Source organism: Hemiscyllium ocellatum, chromosome 47 (genome assembly GCF_020745735.1).
Source record: "Hemiscyllium ocellatum isolate sHemOce1 chromosome 47, sHemOce1.pat.X.cur, whole genome shotgun sequence".
Taxonomy (NCBI): domain Eukaryota; kingdom Metazoa; phylum Chordata; class Chondrichthyes; order Orectolobiformes; family Hemiscylliidae; genus Hemiscyllium; species Hemiscyllium ocellatum.
In genome coordinates, this window is record NC_083447.1 from 18635370 (window position 1) to 18655521 (window position 20152).

The 20152-nt window shown below is 42.3% G+C and overlaps 1 protein-coding gene across 1 annotated transcript in view; it reads left to right on the plus strand.

Annotated features, from left to right (window-relative positions):
• zc3h4 (zinc finger CCCH-type containing 4) overlaps positions 1 to 20152 on the plus strand; it is a 75796-nt gene that overhangs the window by 45216 nt on the left and 10428 nt on the right. Inside the window, exons 6-9 of the mRNA XM_060856159.1 lie at positions 218 to 331; positions 10585 to 10696; positions 15883 to 15992; positions 18418 to 18770. Of these exons, the coding sequence (XP_060712142.1) occupies positions 218 to 331; positions 10585 to 10696; positions 15883 to 15992; positions 18418 to 18770 (689 nt within the window). The remainder of the gene's footprint in view (positions 1 to 217; positions 332 to 10584; positions 10697 to 15882; positions 15993 to 18417; positions 18771 to 20152) is intronic.

Consider the following 20152-nt stretch of genomic DNA (forward strand, 5'->3'; position numbering starts at 1 on the left):
AATGAACAGTAATGAAAAATGGCTCAAAACCATGTTTCTGAGTGTTTTTGAGGCTTTTAATGTCAATTACACTAATATTTTCCAATTTGGTTATATACCAATCCTTGTTGCATCTCTGATTCACTCATATTTCTTTTTGATGGTTAGCATATCAGTTGATCATGTTGAACATGATTAAATCCCTCACTCTGTCTTCCTGAACCTTGTTTTTTGCTAGGATTTTGGTGAAGATATGCATAGGAGAAATGTGCATGACCTAGGACATCAGCCGTGTGGAGAGAAGAAAGGGAAAGTACTCTGCAAATTCTTTGTCGAGGGCAGATGCTCAAAGGTGAGGATGTACATTTAAGAATTATTGCTTCTGTAGCTCTGTTCATAGCTGAGGGGTCAGTTATTTTAACATAAACTAGAAACGGAAAATTACATGATATTCTATTAACCAAGTTATCAGTAATCAAGCTGTTCATCTGCATTCACACACCTGATGTTTTAGTTGGGCTGACAATAGTTTTTTTTAAAAATAGAATTGATTTTTGAGAAGATTTGTAGCTCATAGAATTGATGCTTAATATCCCCTCTATCTTAGAGATGCAGGTATGAATTATGAACAAATACCTCTGTCCATAACCAATGGGTCAGTTATTCAACAAAGACTAGAAATGAAATTCCAGTTTATTTTCAGCCCAGAGTTGACCTTTTAAAAAAAAAGTTTGATATATATATATGCATCAGCATATTATGTAAGTATTTGCAGTTATTCCCTGCTGATGAGGCTTAATTCCACTGATAAGTTTCAGTATTTGAGCTTGGCACGTGATTGGGTCTGAAACACAGCTCTCAGCATCTATGAATATGAAGCCAGCAATGTGTAGGAACATGATATAGATCATTCATGTATAATGAAACAAAGAACCATGCATGTAAAAGAGCTGAAACATGCAAAAAAACAACCAGAAACAGAACAGATTCATTTTGACAAATGGCAAAATTTAAAATGCTGTTTTCTCCTCACAAATTCTGCCAGACATTCTGAGTTTCTCCACCAATTTCTGTTCTGTTTGTTTTACTTGAGTATATGTTCACCTCTGCACCTGAGTTGGAAAATCTGGTTAATAAATGTTCCAGGTTGCTTCTACTGAATTATATGTCAATTAGCCCCAAAATCTAATTGCCCCAGTTCATATTCTAGGTGACAGCTGACAGAGATTTATGTCAAAAAATTTCAGGAATAGTATTAAAGCACCAGCCTAGGTAAATTGTTCAATGGACAGTGAAATTTTGTTTCAACATCAGTGAAATTAGATTAGATTACTTACAGTGTGGAAATAGGCCCTTCGGCCCAACAAGTCCCCACCAACCCTCTGAAGAGCAACCCACCCAAACCCATTCCCCTACATTTACCCCTTCACCGAACACTACGGGCAGTTTAGCATGGCCAATTCACCTAACCTGCACATTTTTGGACTGTGGGAGGAAACCGGAACACCCGGAGGAAACCCATGCAGAGACGGGGAGAATGTGCAAACTCCACACAGACAGTTGCCTGAGGTGGGAATTGAACCCGGGTCTCTGGCGTTGTGAGGCAGCAGTGCTAACATCTGTGCTACCATGTCACCCATGGCTAAAGCAAAACATCACTAAGTTGTTTGCATTTTGATTGTGACCATGAAATTATCATTGTTTGCCATGAAAACCCTTGTGGTTCTTTAAAACCCTTTAAGAGGTGTGCAGTGGGTAGCATCCCTCCTTTGTAGCAAGAAAACGTCCGGTTGTGAGACTTGATTGTCACAGAGGTTTTGTGCATAAAGTGACTAAACAGGTTAAGTACCAATCTACAAATCTTTCCATTGCATCTAAGACAGGTGATAGGAATAGGTTAGTATCCTTGACAGGGTAAAAACAATGACTGCAGATGCTGTAAATCAGATTCTGGATTAGTGGTGCTGGAAGAGCACAACAGTTCAGGCAGCATCCGAGGTGCTCTTCTAGCACCACTAACTTAGTATCCTTGACAGCCATGCTGGAGGAGGCGTTGGCATAGTGGTAACTTCATTGGGTTAGTACCCTCAGCAGATGCTCTGGGACCAAGGCAGCTGGTGGAACATAAATTCAATTGCAGATTGAAAGGTTAATCTCAATAGTGTGGAAACATTGTCAAATGTAGCAAGTTTTTTTTAGATTAGATTAGATTACTTACAGTGTGGAAACAGGCCCTTCGGCCCAACAAGTCCACACCGACCCGCCCATACCCCTACATTTACCCCTTTACCTAACACTACGGGCAATTTAGCATGGCCAATTCACCTGACCCGCACATCTTTGGACTGTGGGTGGAAACCGGAGCACCCGGAGGAAACCCACGCAGACACGGGGAGAACGTGCAAACTCCACACAGTCAGTCGCCTGAGGCGGGAAATGAACCCGGGTCTCAGGCGCTGTGAGATAGCAGTGCTAACCACTGTGCCACAGTGCCGCCCCCAAGTCTGGCAGTATTTATGAAGAGGTAAAAAAGTCAATGTTTCGAGTCCAGTGACCGTTCTTCAGAACTGACAGCAAATAGGAAATAATCAACTAGGAGAAAGTGAGGACTGCAGATGCTGGAGATCAGAGCCAAAGAGGGTGGTGCTGGAAAAGCGCAGCCAGTAAAGCAATATCCAAAGTGCAGGAGAGTCGATGTTTCGAGCATAAGCTCTTCATCAGGAAATGGGGGCTGGCCAATGGGGGCTGAGAGATAATTGGGAGAAGGGTGGAACTGTGGGGGAAGGTAGCTGGGAATGCGATAGGGAGGTGAAGGCGATAGGTTGGAGAGGATGGTGGAGCAGATGGTAGATGAACAGGTAGGTCAGTTTAAGAGGACAGTGCCAAGTTGGAAGGTTAGATCTGGGATATGGTGGGTGGAGGGGTAATTTGGAAACTGGTGAAATCCACATTGATCTCGTGTGGTTGGAGGGTCCCAAGGTGGAAGATGAGGCGTTCTTCCTTCAGGCGTCGTGTGGCTATAGTTTAGCAATGGAGGAGGCCCAGGACTTGCATACCCTTGGCAGAGTGGGAGGGGGAGTTGAAGTGTGTCTCAGAGATGTTCTCTGAAATGTTCCGCAAATTGGCGTCCTGTCTTCCCAATATAGAGGAGACCACATCAAAAGCAACGGACACAGTAGATTATGTGTGTGTGCAAGAGGAAATAATGGTATTTATGTTGATGATGGGTACAAGTGAGTGGATAGGTGGAACTGAGCCCATAGAGACAGAGAAAATAAGTTAGGCACACCAAAAGATTATAGATGATAAGCCAGGCAAGAAGAAAAGCTAGATATGTGATAATGGGGATCAATAGATGCGAAGCTGGAAAATCACAGCAGGTCAGACAGCATCCGAAGAGCAGGAAAGTCAACATTTTGGCCCAAAGCATTGACTTTTCTGCTTCTCAGACACTGTCTGACTTGCTGTGCTTTTCTAGCTTCGCACCAACTGACTCTGGCTTCCAGCGTCTGTAGTGCTTGCGATAACGAGTTGTAAATACTTTAAAATCTCACAACACCAGGTTATAGTCCAACAGGTTTATTTGGAAGCACAAACTTTCGAGCCGCTGCCGCCTCATTAGGTGGTTGCGGAACATGACCATATGACACACAATTTGATTAGCAAATTGAAAGGTGTTTGGCAGTGTTGAAAACACCCCATGTTATGACAGGGCCTGGGATGTGGGAAAGGGTTGTAGATTTTGAAAGAGATGGTTATTCTCAAAACTATTTGACTTGATATTGAGACCTGAAGGCTGTAAGGTTTCAGGCGAAAGATGAGAAGTTGTTCTTAAAGCTTGTATTGAGCCTTGTTGGAGCACTGCATCAGACTGGAGACAGAAATGTTGTCATTGGAATGGGCAGCTGAAAACTTGGGGTCATTTTTACAGACAGCTCATAGGTGTTCTACAAAGCAGTGACCCAGTCTGTGTTTCATCTCCCCAGTGTAAAGGAGACTGTATTCTGAGCAGTAAATATATAGACTAGATTGAGTGAAGAGCAGGTTTCATCTGAAAGGAGTGGCTGGATAGTGAGGAGAGAGGATGTAAATGGGCAAGTGTTGCACCATTTTGTGATTGTATAAGAAGGTGCCATGGGAAGGTGTTAGGAGTGATGGAGGAGTGGTCCAGAGTGTCTTGGAGGGAACACTTCTTGTAATGAAGATGAGGGAGGGAAGGGAACTATATGTCTGTGGTGGCATCTGGCTGGAGGTGGCAGAAGCATGACTTATGATCCTTTGGATGAACATAGAATAGGTAAGGTGAATTGGCCATGCTAAATTGCCCATAGTGTTCAGGGATGTGTAGGCTAGGTGCATGTGTCAGGAGAAATGCAGAGTAATAGGGTAGGGAAATGGGTCTAGGTTGGATACTCTTTGGAGGGTCGGTGTCAACTTGATGGACCAAATGGCCTCTTTTCACACGATGGGGATTCTATGACAACACAAAACAGTATAGCACAATACAGGCCTTTGGGCACTTGATGTTGTGCTGACCTTATATCGCACTCTTGGACTAGACAACCTTCATTGTACAATCTTACATGTCCCTATCCAACAGTTGTTTAAATGTCCCTAACGTATCTGACTCTACTGCTACTGTTATCAGTGCATTCCACGCACCCATCACAAAGAACCTACCTCTGACATCTCCCCTAAACCTTCCTCCACCTAGACGTTGTGCCCCCTTGTGATACACATTTCCACCATGGGAAAAAGTGTCTGGCTACCCACTGTATCTATGCCTCTCTTCATCTTGTAGACCCCTGTGAAGTCACCTCTCATCCTTCTTCGCTCCAAAGAGAAAAGCCCTGGCTTCCTCAACCTTTCTTCATAAGACATGCCCTTCACTCCAGGCAGCATCCTGGTAAATCTCCTCTGCAACCTCTCTGAAGCTTCCACATCTTTCTGTAATGAGGCGACCAGAACTGAACACAATACTCCAAGTGTGTGGTTTCATCAAGACTCGATAGAGCTGCAGCATAACCACACTGCCAGGAATCTGTCTTTAACCCTGTACTCTCCATTCAAATGCGACCTTCCAAAGTGAATGACTTCACACTTTTCTAGGTCTGCCACTTATTAGCCCAGTTTTGCATCCTGTCAATGTCCTGTTGCAACCTACAACAGCCCTCCACACTATTCACAACTCCACCAAGCTTTGTGTCATTGAGTCATAGAGATGTACAGCATGGAAACAGACCGTTCGGTCCAACCCATCCATGCCGACCAGATATCCCAACCCAACCTAGTCCCACTTGCCAGCACCCGGCCCATATCCCTCCAAACCCTTCCTATTCATATACCCATCCAAATGCCTCTTAAATGTTGCAATTGTACCAGCCTCCACCTCATCCTCTGGCAGCTCATTCCATACACGTACCACCTTCTGTGTGAAAACGTTGCCCCTTAGGTCTCTTTTATATGTTTCCGCTCTCGCCCTAAACCTATGCCCTCTAGTTCTGGACTCCCCGACCCCTGGGGAAAGACTTTGCCTATTTACCTATCCATGCTCCTCATAATCTTGTAAACCTCTATAAGGTCACCCCTCAGCCTCCGACGCTCCAGGGAAAACAGCCCCAGCCTGTTCAGCCTCTCCCTATAGCTCAGATCCTTCAACCCTGGCAACATCTTTGTAAATCTTTTCTGAATCCTTCCAAATTTCACAATATCTTTCCGATAGGAAGGAGACCAGAATTGCATGCAATATTCCAACAGTGGCCTAACCAATGTCTTGTACAGTCGCAACATGACCTCCCAACTTCTGTACTCAATACTCTGACCAATGAAAGAAAACATACCAAACGCCTTCTTCACTATCCTCTGTATCTGCGACTCCAGTTTCAAGGAGCTATGAACCTACACTCCAAAATCTCTTTGTTCAGCAACACTCCCTGGGACCTTACCACTAAGAGTATAAGTCCTGCTAAAATTTGCTTTCCCAAAATGCAGTACCTCACATTTATCTGAATTAAACTCCACCTGCCACCTCTCAGCCCATTGGTCCATCTGGTCCAGATCCTGTTGTAATCTGAGGTATCCCTCTTCACTGTCCACTATACCTCCAATTTTGGTGTCATTTGCAAACTAACTAACTGTACCTCTTATGCTCCCATCCAAATCATTTATGTAAATGACAAAAAGTAGAGGACCCAGCACTGATCCTTGTGGCACTCCACTGGTCACAGGCCTCCAGTCTGAAAAACAACCCTCCACCACCACCCTCTGTCTTCTACCTTTGAGCCAGTTCTGTATCCAAATGGCTAGTTCTCCTTGTATTCCATGAGATCTAACTTTGCAAATCATTCCCCCATGGGGATCCTTGTTGAACGTCTTAGTGAAGTTCATATAGATCACATTTACCACTCTGCCCTCATCAATCCTCTTTGTTACTTTTTCAAAACACTCAATCAAGTTTGTGAGACATGATTTCCCACGCACGAAGCCATGTTGACTATCCCTAATCAGTCCTAGCCTTTCCAAATATATGTACATTCAGTCCTTCAGGATTCCCTCCAACAAATTACCCATCACCGACGTCAGGCTCACTGGTTTTAGTTCCGTGACTTGTCCTTACCACGCTTCTTAAACAGTGGCACCACATTAGCCAACCTCCAGTCTTCCGGCACCTCACCTGTGACTATCGATGATACAAATATCTTAGCAAGAGGCCTAGCAATCACTTCTCTAGCTTTCATCAGAGTTCTCAGGGACACCTGAACAGGTCCAATGCGTTCCAAGACATCCAGCAATTTCTCCTCTGTATTATGAACATTTTGCAAGGTGTCACCATCTATTTCCCTACAGTCTATATCTTCCATATCCTTTTCCACAATAAATACTGATGCAAAGTATTCGTTTAGTATCTCCCCCATTTTCTGTGGCTTCACACAAAGGCCGCCTTGCTGATCTTTGAGGGGCCCTATTCCCTCCCTAGTTACCATTTTGTCCTTAATATATTTGTAAAATCCCTTTGGATTCTCCTTAATTCTATTTGCCAAAGCTATCTCATGTTCGCTTTTTGCCCTCCTGATTTCCCTCTTAAGTATTCTCCTACTGCCTTTATACTCTTCTAAGGATTCACTTGATCTATCCTGTTTATACCTTAATATGCTTCCTTCTTCTTACCCAAACCATCAATTTCTTTAGTCATCCAGCATTCCGTATAGCTACCAGCCTTCCCTTTCACCCTAACAGGAATATACTTTCTCTGGATTCTCGTTATCTCATTTCTGAAGGCTTCCCATTTTCCAGCCGTCCCTTTACCTGCGAACATCTGCCCCCAATCAGCTTTTGAAAGTTCTTGCCTAATACTGTCAAAATTGGCCTTTATCCAATTTAGAACTTCAACTTTTAGATCTGGTCTACCCTTTTCCATTACTATTTTAAATCTCATAGAATTATGGTCTCTGGCCCCAAGGTGCTCCCTCACTGACACCTCAGTCACCTGTCCTGCCTTATTTCCCAAGAGTAGGTCAAGTTTTGCACCTTTTCTAGTAGGTACATCCGCATACTGAATCAGAAAATTTTCTTGTACACACTTAACAAATTCCTCTCCATCTAAACCCTTAACACTTGCTTTCCCAGTCTATGTTTGGAAAGTTAAAATCCCCTACCATAACTACCCTATTATTCTTACAGGTAGCTGAGATCTCCTTCCAAGTTTGTTTCTCAATTTCCCTATTGGCAAACTTATGAACCCACCCTTCTACTACCTCATTCAAGTTATTTGTAAAAATCACAAAGAACAGAGGTCCCAGAACCCTTTCCTGCGGAATACCACTGGTCTCCAAACTCCAGGCTGAATACTTTTCATCTTGTATGAGCGAGTTAATTCTGTACCTCGGCAGCCAGATTTTCCTGTATCCCATGTCTCCTTACTTTCTGAATGAGCCTACCATGGGAAACCTGATCAAATGCCTTGCTAAAATCCATGTACACCACCACTGCTGTACTTTCATCGATGTGTTTTGTTACATCCTCAAACAATTTAGTAAGGTTTATGAGACATTACCTGCCCCCTCAAAACCATGTTGACCATCTCTAATCAAACTATGGTTTTCCAAGTAGTCATAAATACTGTCTCTTGGAATACTCTCCATTGCTTTGCCCACCACAGATGTAAGATTGACTGGTCTGTAATTCCCAGGATTATCCCTAGTGAATAACATTTGTCACCCTCCAATTTTCTGACACTGCTCCAGTAGACAGTGAGGACACAAAGATCATCACCAAAGCCTCAGCAATCTCTTCCCTCGCTTCCTGTAGTAACCTATGATGTATCCCGTCCGGCCCAGGGGATTTATCTTTCCTTATGTTTTTCAAACTTTTCAGCACATCCTCCTTCTTAAATCAATCTGTTTGAGCATATCAGTCTGTTTCATGCTGTCCTCAGAAATGTCAAAAGTCCCTCTCAGTAGTGAATACTGAAGCAAAGTATTCATTAAGTACCTCCCCTACCTCCTCCAACTCCACGCAAGTGCCCTCCAATACTCCTGATCAGCCCTACCTTTGCTCTGGCCATCCTCTTGTTCCTCACCTAAGTGTAGAATGTCTTTCCTTAGTCCTACCCGCGAAAGTTTTCTCATGCCCCCTTATAGCTCTCTATTCCTAGCCTCACTAGCCTGTGGTACCGGTAGCAATCCTGAGATTACTACTCTGCTCATCCTGCCTTCTAGCTTCCAACCTAACTCCCCAGATTCTGTTTTCAGCTCCTCCTCCCTTTCCCTACCTAAGTCATTGGACTGATGTGTACCATGACTTATGGCTGCTTTTCCTCCCCCTTAAGAATCCTCTAGACTTGATCCAAGACGTCCTTGATCCTGGCACCTGGAAGGCAATATACCGTCCGGAGTCTCAATCACGACCACAAATTTCCTGTCTGTTCCTCTCACAATTGAATCAATCACTATCCCTCTCCTATTTTTCCCCCTTCCCTTCTGAGCCACAGAGCCAGGCTGAGTGCCAGAAACCTGGCAGCTGTGGCTTTCCCCTGGTAAGTTGTCCTTCCCAACAGTATCCAAAACAGAATACTTATTATTGAGGGGAATGGACACAAGGGATCCCTGCACTGTCTGCCTATTCCCTTTCCCTCTCCTGACTGTCACCCAGCTACTGTTATCCTCTAACTCCTCTCTACCACCCCCTCAGCTTCTCAAATGATCCAAAGTTCATCCAGCTCCAGCTCCAGTTCTCTAACGTGGTCTGTGAGGAGCTGGAGGTGGGTGCATTTCTTGTAGGCGAAGTCAGCAGTGACACCAGTGGTGACCCTTACACCTCTCATCCTGCAAGAGGAGCATGCAACTGCCCTAGCCTCCATTCCCTCTGCTTTAAATTGCCAAGAAAGATTGAATAAATGAAAACAACCTTACCTTACCAATCCTCCACACACAGTCTTTTTTTTTTTGGTTAGAGGAATAGGAAGGGTGGGAGGCATGTCTAGTGTTTCCGGTTTAGCCACAGCCTGAATATGTCGATTCACATGCTCAGCAATCCCTGTGTCTGCATCCACTCCTGTTGAGTCTTTGCTCTGCCTATTCACGAGGTAAGTGTTTCAAAGGGAAATTTACCTTCCTGGCAGCCCCCAGTCCACGCTCTCACCACTCCTGCTGCTACGAATATGATGAAGAGGCTGGTAGAATGGAAAGTGAGAATCAAGGAGACCTAGTCATTGTCAGGGAAAGCAAGTGAAAGGGTGAGGACACATGTGCAGAACATGGATCAGGCACTGCTGGTGGCCCTGTTCACCATGATAGCGGCACGTCTTTGGCTGAGGGAAAATACATTTCTGAGGTCCCCATGTGGAAGCTGTCATCATTAGAACAGATTGGCAACCAAAGAGAAAGTTTTGGAGAAACTGGTTCACTAATGTTATTTTGGGGAGGAAAATCTGCTTCTTTACTTCATCAGGCCTACACTTGACTTTAAAACCACAGGAATGTGGTTGATTCTTAAATGCACTCTGAACTGGCTTAGCAAACTGCTCAGTTGTATCAAATTGCTACGGTGTCTAAAAGGAATGAAATTAGATTGACCACCTAGACACTGGAAATGACAACGATAAACCCAGACCCCTCAATCCTGCAAGCCCTTCTTGCTAGCATGTTGGACATTTGTGCTAAAATTGAGAGAGTTGTCCCTTGGCTGGTTGAGTAACGGCCTCACCATTGTCTGTAAGGTATGATTTAGTGAATATGACTATGTCCCAGACACCACACTGCCCCCAGGTTGTCACTGGTGATTGAAATTGTTCATGCTCAACAATAATGACTGAGCAGCATTTGTATGGCTTTCTATTTTTTCATCACTATGCATGTTGTGCAAAGCCATACTCCATTTTGTCTTTTAATAGGATTTATTTGCAACTACGCACTGTTTGCATGACTCAAGACTTTAAAAGTGAATACAACTGAATAATCCCTTTGTTACTTGACAAGATTTTGTAACTTTTAAACCTGACCTCAGTTACCAATGTGTTTATCTTAAAAACATTTGCCATATTTTGTTTTGCGCAGTTATGTTCAAATGAGAATGATGAAGAAATAATACTTTTTCTAATTTTTACAGGGAGACCAGTGCAATTTCAGCCATGATTTAGGCCCACCAAGAAAGCGGGAGCTCTGCAGATTTTACTACAATGGATTCTGTGCGAAAGCAGAAAATTGTTTGTACATGCACAATATCCTTCTGTATTCTGATTTTGCGGTGGTGCTAAACTGATGGTACAACTCAGCCAGGTTCTGTTAATAGGAGTGTAAGCCATGTTGATGCAAGACCTAGGAAAAGACTACTATATCTTGATTTGACACTGTAAAAGCTGTAGTTTCAGTGCAGTATTAAGTGCTTTCATGGAGCTTCAGATTTCTGGTACAGCTGATAATCTTGTTTTACAGATACTATGTTGATGAAGTGCACAACCTCGACTGTGCTACCAGCATATTCTGAGTTCATTTTCCAGGAGTGAAGCTTTGAGCATACATGTTTTAATTTCAGAAAACTAGCGCCATGTCTTCACCTTAGTTTTATAAAAGCTGGTTAATGCAGAGGGACTACTACAATTTTACAGGAAAATAATATTTTCTAAAAAAATTGTAATATTACTGGGTTTAAACACTCTCATAAACTATGTAAATAAATATGGGGAATTAGAGAAAGTACAGGAAAATAATTATTTTGGGAGAGAGTTACTTTTTCTTAACCTAAAAGGTTTAATCTAAATTTTTATTTTGTATGTAGTCTTAAATGTACTTCATATATTTCCTTCAAGTGTTGCTCTTCAATCCTGTAAATATTTTTACCTTAGCATTCAGTCATTCTTCAGACACTTAGTTATGCCTATTTTGATTGGATTAAATTTGTGATTCTTTCTTGCTTGTTCTAACAACCCTCTAAGATTTGTTTGACTGGCCTGTAATTGTTTGGCTAACTCCAGAATCTGCTTTTTGCTAAACAGTGCCACTTTTTAAATAGTTATATGGAAGCAGCAGTCATCTTTTCTCAGCTTGCATGCCAGTCTGTTTTTCACCAATTCCTAACTTTGAAAAGTTCAAAACTGACCATAATATCCAATCCATATCATGCTGCCATGGCTGATATTCTTGAGCCAGCTTGAATGATTGTGTTAGCCCAAGATTTCCCCAGTTTAAATTCATAGAATCACACAGGATAGAAATGGATCCTTTGGAGTAAGCATTCCATGCTGACCTTAATTCCAAACTAAACTAGTCCCACCTGCCTGCACTTGGCCCATATCCCTCCAAACATTTCTTATTCATGTACGTATCTAACTGTCTTTTAAACGTTATAACTGAACATGCATCTACCTCTTAATCTGGAAGGTCATCACATGCACAAACCACGAAATAGGGCCCCTTAGACTTGAAATCCTCACCCTAGGAACCAGAAACCTGTTATTCCTATTATCTATATCCCTTGTTATTTTATAAACCTCTGTAAGACCACTACTCAACCTTCTATTCTTCAGTGAAAAAACTCTGAGCTTATCCAGCCTTTCCTTATAACTCAAATCCTCCATTACCAATAACATCCTGGTAACTCTCGTCTGAACTCTCTCCAGCTTAAAAGTATCCTTTCTATAACAGGAAGACTAGAACTGGGCGTAGTATTCCAGAAGTGGCCTCACCAATGTCCCACACAACCTCAAAGTAACATCCCAGTTCCTATACTCAAAAGTCTGAGCAATGAAAGCAATCATGCTAAGCACCTTCTTAACCACCCTATGTATATGTGATGTAAACTTCAAAGAATTATGTACATGAACCTTAGGTCCCTTTATCAACAACACTGCACAACGCCCTACCTTTAATTGTATACATGATGCAAAGGTGCCAGTGTTGGATAGGGTTGGACAAGATCAAAAATCACACGACGCCAGGTTGTAATCCAACGGGTTTATTTGAAAACACTAGCTTTTGGACTGCTGCTCCTTCATCAGGTGCTTGTACTATAAGCTGATGTGTGATTTTTGACCTTTAATTGTACAAGTCTTGTCTTTGTTTGTTTTACCAAAATGCAATACTTTTCATTATCCAAATTGAACTCCATCTGCAACTCTTTAGTCGGTGGACCCAATTTTTCATGATCTCTTTGTAATCTTAGATAACTTCTGACAGTGTTTTTCACCTGTTGAACCACGTCCTATGCCACCCTCTCAGAAAGCCAATCTGCAAGTTTCCTTCAATCAATAAACAGATAAGCCAGAATGCTTAAGAATAAGAAATAATGATGTTGTATGGACAGCGGTTTGCCTCCATTATGATATGTAATGAAACTATGTGCAAATAAGGATTTATTATCACCATAATTTGACCTCCATTGCATAATACATTATCTCTTCTAAAATCGTGGTATACCATTAGGCTGGCTGCAATTTGTGTGATGAGACACCTACTTAGGTAAACAAGTACAGTGTATATAGAAAGAAACTAATAATCTCCCCCCATTTTTTCGGATAAGCATCTTTTTCTATGGACTCCTATCTATTTTCTTCCAAGAGTCTTCTAACTATTGAACAAATTGCCTCCTTCCTGAGGTCTTATAAAACTTTTAAGCTTGGTGTTAGCTAGTCAGTATTACTCAATTTACTTGTCTTCTGCTATTTCCAACCTTGGTGCTCTGCACCTTGGATCTTGGCTGTTCAACTCAATGCCACTAATGCAAAGATTTAGCATAACATCCAGTGGCCTTGATCTAATTCCAGAGTGTGGTGGTGCTGGTACACCTCAGTACCTTACTCTGCTGCAGGCCCACAGATAACCTCAGGATGCTGCACTTCTCTATCTTCCACATAAACATGTTAAAGAACATCCCTATGCCTCCACCTCTTGCCTTAAAACAACTGCCAAACCTTAAAGAGACTATTGTTCCCAGCAAACTACCCAGGCTTCAGGACAACATTGACCACAATACCACGCTACTCTGCCGTGGCAACCTGTGCAAGACGTACCACATCAACATGGATGCTACCATAACATGTGTGAACATCACCCACCATGCAGATGTTACAACAATGGATGAATGGACATTATGCAACAATCGCCAAACAGAATGTTCCCTCCCAGTTGGGGAACACTTCAGCAGTCAAGGACATTCAGCCTCCGATGTTTGAGTAAGCTTCATCCAAGACGGCCTTCGAGATATACAGTAGTGCAGAATTACCGAGCAAAAACTGAGAACCAAGTTCCGTACCTATGAAGACGGCCTCTTATTGGGTTCATGTCTTGCTGAATGTAATCCCATCATACTATTCTGTATCTGTTAAATCTTCCTTCATGTTTTGTTTTGACGCCATCACCTTGACAACTTCTTATGATCTCTCTAATTAGTTTATTCGGTTTTGGATTACTTGTTACTTTGGTTAGACCCTCGGCATGTGACTCTTATTCCTGTCATGTTATTCCAGCCATTTGGTTTTCTCCAGCACCACCTTATTTTGAATTTTTAAAAATCATCTCTCTGCATCAATCAATTGGATTATAGGTCATCCATTGTCTGGCAATTCAGCTGTTGACACTTTACTGTCACCTACTGACACTTTTGATCACCTGCAGAGACTTATTATTCAGCCTCTTGACATTCCACTCAGGTCATTTGTATGATCTTTTGATCTTCCTGTTTATAAACTTCCAGTGGTTAGCACTGCTGCCTCACAGCGCCAGAGACCCGAGTTCATTTCCCACCTCAGGCGACTGGCTGTGTGGAGTTTGCACATTCTCCCCGTGTCTGCGTGGGTTTCCTCCGGATGCTCCAGTTTCCTCCCACAGTCCAAAGATGTGCGGGTCAGGTGAATTGGCCATGCTAAATTGCCCATAGTGTTAGGTAATGGGTAGATGTAGGGTTTTGGGTGGGGTTGCGCTTCGGCGGGTCGGTGTGGACTTGTTGGGCCGAAGGACCTGTTTCCACACTGTAAGTAATCTATTCTAATCTAAATTCTGTGCCTGTGTGCTTGTTTTCATTTCACCTGGTGAAGGAGCAGTGCTCCAGAAGCTTGTGATTTCAGATAAACCTGCTGATATAACCTGATGTTGTGTGACTTCTAACCTGATTCCAGAGTGGTGAGGTGTGAGATCACCTCTGGTTAGTTATTGGATAGAGGTCAGTTTAAGAGTGTGGTGCTGGAAAAGCACAACAGGTCAGGTAGCATTCGTGAAGCAGGAGAATCGACATTTCGGGCATAAGCCCTTCATCAGAAATTAGGCTTTTGGGCCGGAGGGCTGAGAGATAAATGGGAGAGGAGTGGGGTTAGGGAAGGTAGCTGGGAAAGCGATAGGTGGATGAGGGTGAGGGAGAAGGTGATAGGTCAGGGGGGCAGTGATGGACGGGTTCGGAGGGTGGTGCCGAATTGGAGGCTTGGAACTGGGATAATGTGGGGATGGGGAAATGAGGAAGCTCTTGAAATCCACATTTATCTCCTGTGGTTGCAGGGTCCCAAGGTGGAATATGAGGCATTCCTCCTCCAGATGTTGGGTGGTAACGGTTTGGCAGTGGATGAGGCCCAGGACGTGCATGTCCTTGATGGCGTTGAAGTGTTCAGCCACGGGGCGGTGGGATTGGTAGGTGCATGTCCCAGAGATGTTCTCTGAAATGATCCGCAAGAAGGCATCCTGTCTCCACGATGTAGAGGAGGCCACACTGGATGCAACTCAGCACCACCCTCCGGACCTGTCCATCTCTGCCCCCTCTGACCTATCACCTTCTCCCTTACCTTCACCCATCTATCGCTTTCCAAGCTCCCTCTCCCCAACCCCACCCCCCTCCCATTTATCTTTCAGCCCCCCGGCTAACAAGCCTCATTCATGATGAAGGGCTTCTGCCCAAAGTGCGATTCTCCTGCTCCTCTGATACGGCTTGACCTGCTGTGCTTTTCCAGCATTGCACTCTCAACTCTGACCTCCAGCATCTGCAGTCCTCACATTCTCCCGGAGCTCAGGTATAGAATCATACAAAATATTCTCTGCTCTGAGCTATCAGATAAAATTTGAAAGTTTTTGCGAATCCTAGAACTTTCTATATACTCCATAAAGTTAAGCAGATTTTTTTCTGCTGAATTTATGCTCCTGTGCAAATGTAAACCTTAAGGTTTACTGTCGGCGAATGTTTATGAGTATATGAATAAAGCTAACCCTAACCTTCACAATTTAGAAAAGAGACAAGATCTAATGTGGTACAGGTTATGATAGTTGTAGAATTAATGGCATCAATTTTTCATTGCGGGATAAAACTGAGAGGTTGTTGACTCATACATTTATTGATCCATTTGAAAAATATCAAAGTAATTGATAAAATTTTGGATGAGTTTCTGTAGTTATAAAAATCAAGAAAGTCATTGTCCTTAATATGCCTCACATGAATTCCCTTGTAAGTTCTATCATACAACTGGAAATTGTTACCAGGGTGATGAGTGCAAATTTTCCCATCGACATTTAACTGAAGAAACGAGGGAGCTTCTGGACAAGGTAAAGCAAATTACAGATTTTCTTTCACAGCAGTGACTATCAGCAAGATGTAGTTGCCTTTACTTGATACATTGCTCTTTAGTACATTGCTCTAGTCAATTCAGTTGTGATTCTGGACCTTATCTACAGATTATTTTATTTTTGGACTGGAGAAAGTATATTTGAATGTGACCATGTTCTCTCAAATATCTATATATGAGTAATTTTCAGCAGGTGGTCACTGGGTGATTTGGATAGAAAAAATTATGGCTGATTTGTGAGATCATTATGACTGCCTAAATCAGCTCACATTACAGGCTATGAATTGACCAGGAAAATGTCAAATCTTCATTGACAGCATGAATTACTGCAGTACATTTTTCCTTCAGTTCTTTTGGTAACACTGAAACAGATAGATTTGAACTGTTCATTTCAGTGAACACAGTTGTCATATAATTGGCAGCCAAAATTATTACCTTCACACAGGGAAATTGCTTGTCTTCGAAAGAGGTTGCATTAAAGCTATTCCAGTCAATTTCTTATACTTGTGTTATCACTTTGATTGCACATCCACAGTTTGAAAGTTTAATTTCATGCCAGCAGAGCAGGGTAAAAAAAAATATTTTTTCTGGAAAATTTGTCTCTTGTGGTGGCTCTCCTGTCCTCTAGTCCACCTGTGTAGCCTTATTGAATTCACTGGAGTTGACCTAAATTACCAGCAGTGCAATAAAAGAGAATTTTACAAATCTACATATGTTTATATCCGTAGGTTAAACGATTGTATTCCATAGTGTGTAAGGAAAGTTAGTTCTTTCCATTTGTTAGCAAGGTGTTGGCTATGCTGCTTGGAGTATTGAACAGTCTTGGTTTGACAAGTCTCACAAACAGTTAAATAGTAAAATGGTAGTCAAAGAAGGGTAGAGCTGTTTATAGACCAGAAAAATGACCTTATGAAAGCAGGTGGATGGCTAAGGTATGAAATGAGTAGTTTCCAGGTGTTTGGATCAGCAAAACTAGCCGCTAGAAGATGGTAGAAGGTAAATTGGATATCATAAATTCAAGAGGATGTCAAGAGAATTGTGGTAGTGTAGTTGTAATGTCACTGGAATAATTAGTCAGAGGAAACATGGACTGAAATTCCACCCTGGAAACTAATGGTGTAAATAAACTTGTCCTTTAATAACGGGAAGTGGGTCACTGGAGGCTCATTGACGATGTTACCTATTATGGTGATGAAACATCTGAAAATGAACCTTCCAGTTCAGCAAGCAAACTTCCACCCAAAATGTCCTTTATATACCTAATGCCATTTTGGGAAGGAAGTCTGTGGTCCTTATGTGGTCTAGCCTGCATGTGACTTCAGACCTGCAATGGTGCAGCTAACTGTTAACTGCCATCTGAAATGGCCCAACACGTCTCTCTGTTCAAGGGCTGTTAGGGATAGACCAGCAAATATGGCCCACATTACATGAATGGATATGTACAAAAAATGCATTTAAAAATGTATGAGTCTGCAATTTGAAAAATCTCCAGGTGGGATACACCTCAGGAAGCTAAAAGAAAGTAAGGGTGTGAAATTGCACAACCTCTGGCCCAAAGTTTGCAGTGAGATTCGGAAATTTAGTGAACAATAGGAGAATTGTAATAAATTACAAGAGGACGTAGATTTGTAAAATTTAATGTGGAGAAATATAAAGTACTGCATTCTGGTAGGATGAATGAGGAAAGGCAAAATGAACCAAATTGGTACAACTTTAAAGCAGGTCAAAAACAGACCTGAGCTGTAGGTATACAATCTTTAAAGGTATAAAACAAATAAGGAGGGCTATAATTAAAGAGGACAAGAGCAGGGAAGTTGTACTAAATATTTTCAGAGCACTCATTTGGTCTCAAATGTGATATTGTTTATTTCTGGCCATCACACTTTATTAAGGGGACTTTGTTTAATGTACAGAAAAAAAAATTACTAGAATAGACTATGATTGAAACACTTACAATTCTGTAGAGAATCTGGAAAATCAAGTGTTGTCCTCCTTCCAGCAGAAAAGGTTAAGAGGAACGTTAATAAAAGTGTTCAAAATCATAAATTGTTTTGATAGAACAAATAAATAGAAGCTGTTTCCAGTGGCAGAGGGGGTCAATAATCAGAGGACATTAATTGAAAATGATTGGCAAAAAGAACCAGATGCAACATGAATTTTCTCTTACACAGTAATTTGTTATGATTTGAAATGCATTGCCTGAAAGTGAGGTGGAACTTTCAAAAGGAAATTGACCCTGACAGAAGGAAAATTCTAGGGCTATGAAGAAAGAGCTGGACATCAGATGAACTCATTAGTTCTACCAAAGGATCAGCACAGGCATGACTAGCCTCCCCCTCTGGTGTATCATTTTATGGTTCTGTGAACTGGTCATTAAATTATTAATTTTTCATCTTTTCAATCAGATGCTAGCCAGTGAGGCAGAAGCTGGGGCAGAGGATGAGAAGGAAGTGGAAGAGCTAAAAAAACAAGGAATCACTCCCTTACCGAAGCCACCACCTGGAGTTGGATTGTTACCCACACCACCTCGGCCTCCAATGCCACCACCTTCGAATATGCCCAATGCCCCTCGGCCTCCCATGATGGGACCACCTCCCCCACCTGGTCCCCCACCACCTGGTCCCCCACCAATAGGTCCTCCGCCTCCAGGCCCTCCACCCCCTGGACCACCATGTCTTCCAGGCCAAAAGAAGATCCCCTCGCTCTTTGAAATTGTTGTTCAACCCACTCCACACCTGGCACATAAAATGGGAATGAGGTAAATATTTCATGCCATATTCTTAAATTTTGACACCAATCTGTTAAACTTTCTTAAATGGCTGGTTTCCAGTGCAGAATGACACCGACAGTGCGGGTTCAATTCCTTTACCAGCTGAGGTCACCAGAAAGGTCTAGCCTTCTAAGCTTCTCTCTTCGCCTGTGGCATGATGACACTCAGGTTAAACCTGCCACCAGTTGTCTCTTTCAAATGAGACAGCAGGCTGTGCTCCTTTGGGACTGCAGCAGTTTTCACATACCGTACATACTTGGGTAATGGTCGGTGTCTAAAAATGGGCCCTGACTTAGCCAAAAAAAATCATTAATCTTTCATGTACAGGTTGACCCACAACATTTAGCTCTATTTACTTGTTGTCTACTCACCATTGATGTCAAATGTGTCGTGGTGCAAATCTAGTAGATTCATAGCATGTCACAGCATCAAACGTGGCAGTTCAGTTTCTTATGTCTGCACATGTGAAAACATGATGCCAAGGCTACTACTTCACTCGTACTTACTTTGTTCCTGCCAATCCCACCTTCTAATAGGAACATGGTATCAATAAGGAATGGTAGATGCAAAAGCGTGATTTGATAAAGAATGGCACTGGAAAAGGCACAGAAGATCAGCTAGCAGGTCAGGAGCAAGAGAGTCAACATTTTGGGCTTCACCTTTCATCAGGATGAATGGTTAACCCTGAACTGTCAACTATCTTGCTCCTCAGATGCTGCCTGACCTGCTGTGCCTTTTCCAGTACCACACTTTGTCGATTCTGACTTCTCAAGCATCTGCAGTCCTCACTATCTCCCAGATGCACAAGCGTATTTAAACTTGGTCATTGAGTTTGCAAAGCAGGCAATAATTGTTCATTAGCTATATAAAATGGAAAATGTTTAAAAAGCTAGAGAATTCAAAGTATTGGAGAATATTGCATACAAGAGGAATCTCAACTTTGACAGAATACATATACAACAGAGGAAGGCCTTGCAAGTGGCTGCAGTTGGAAGATGAAGTCTCAAAACAGTTCTGTGAAAATGATCAGTACGGACTCTCAGTTTCTCATGTAAAAGTTGACACCTTGTTTTTGACTAAAAAATTACCATTGTGTCTGTTCATACCTAAACTAATGTTTACAGTATAACATTTCGTATAGAACTTGACAATGTGACTTTACCAGATTTTGGTCCACTGCTAGCCTGTTGTTTCCATCCGTGAACTTAAGGTTCAGGGGGATTCACATAGTACAGCAAGATGTGCAAACTAAATCATGGATGAGATCTGCCATTACTCGTGTGTTTATAGTATATGAAAGCTACCATAGTCCCAGATGATCAAAGGCTGCTGTGTCATTCGAGAGAGAGAACTGATGGTGCTATTATCCT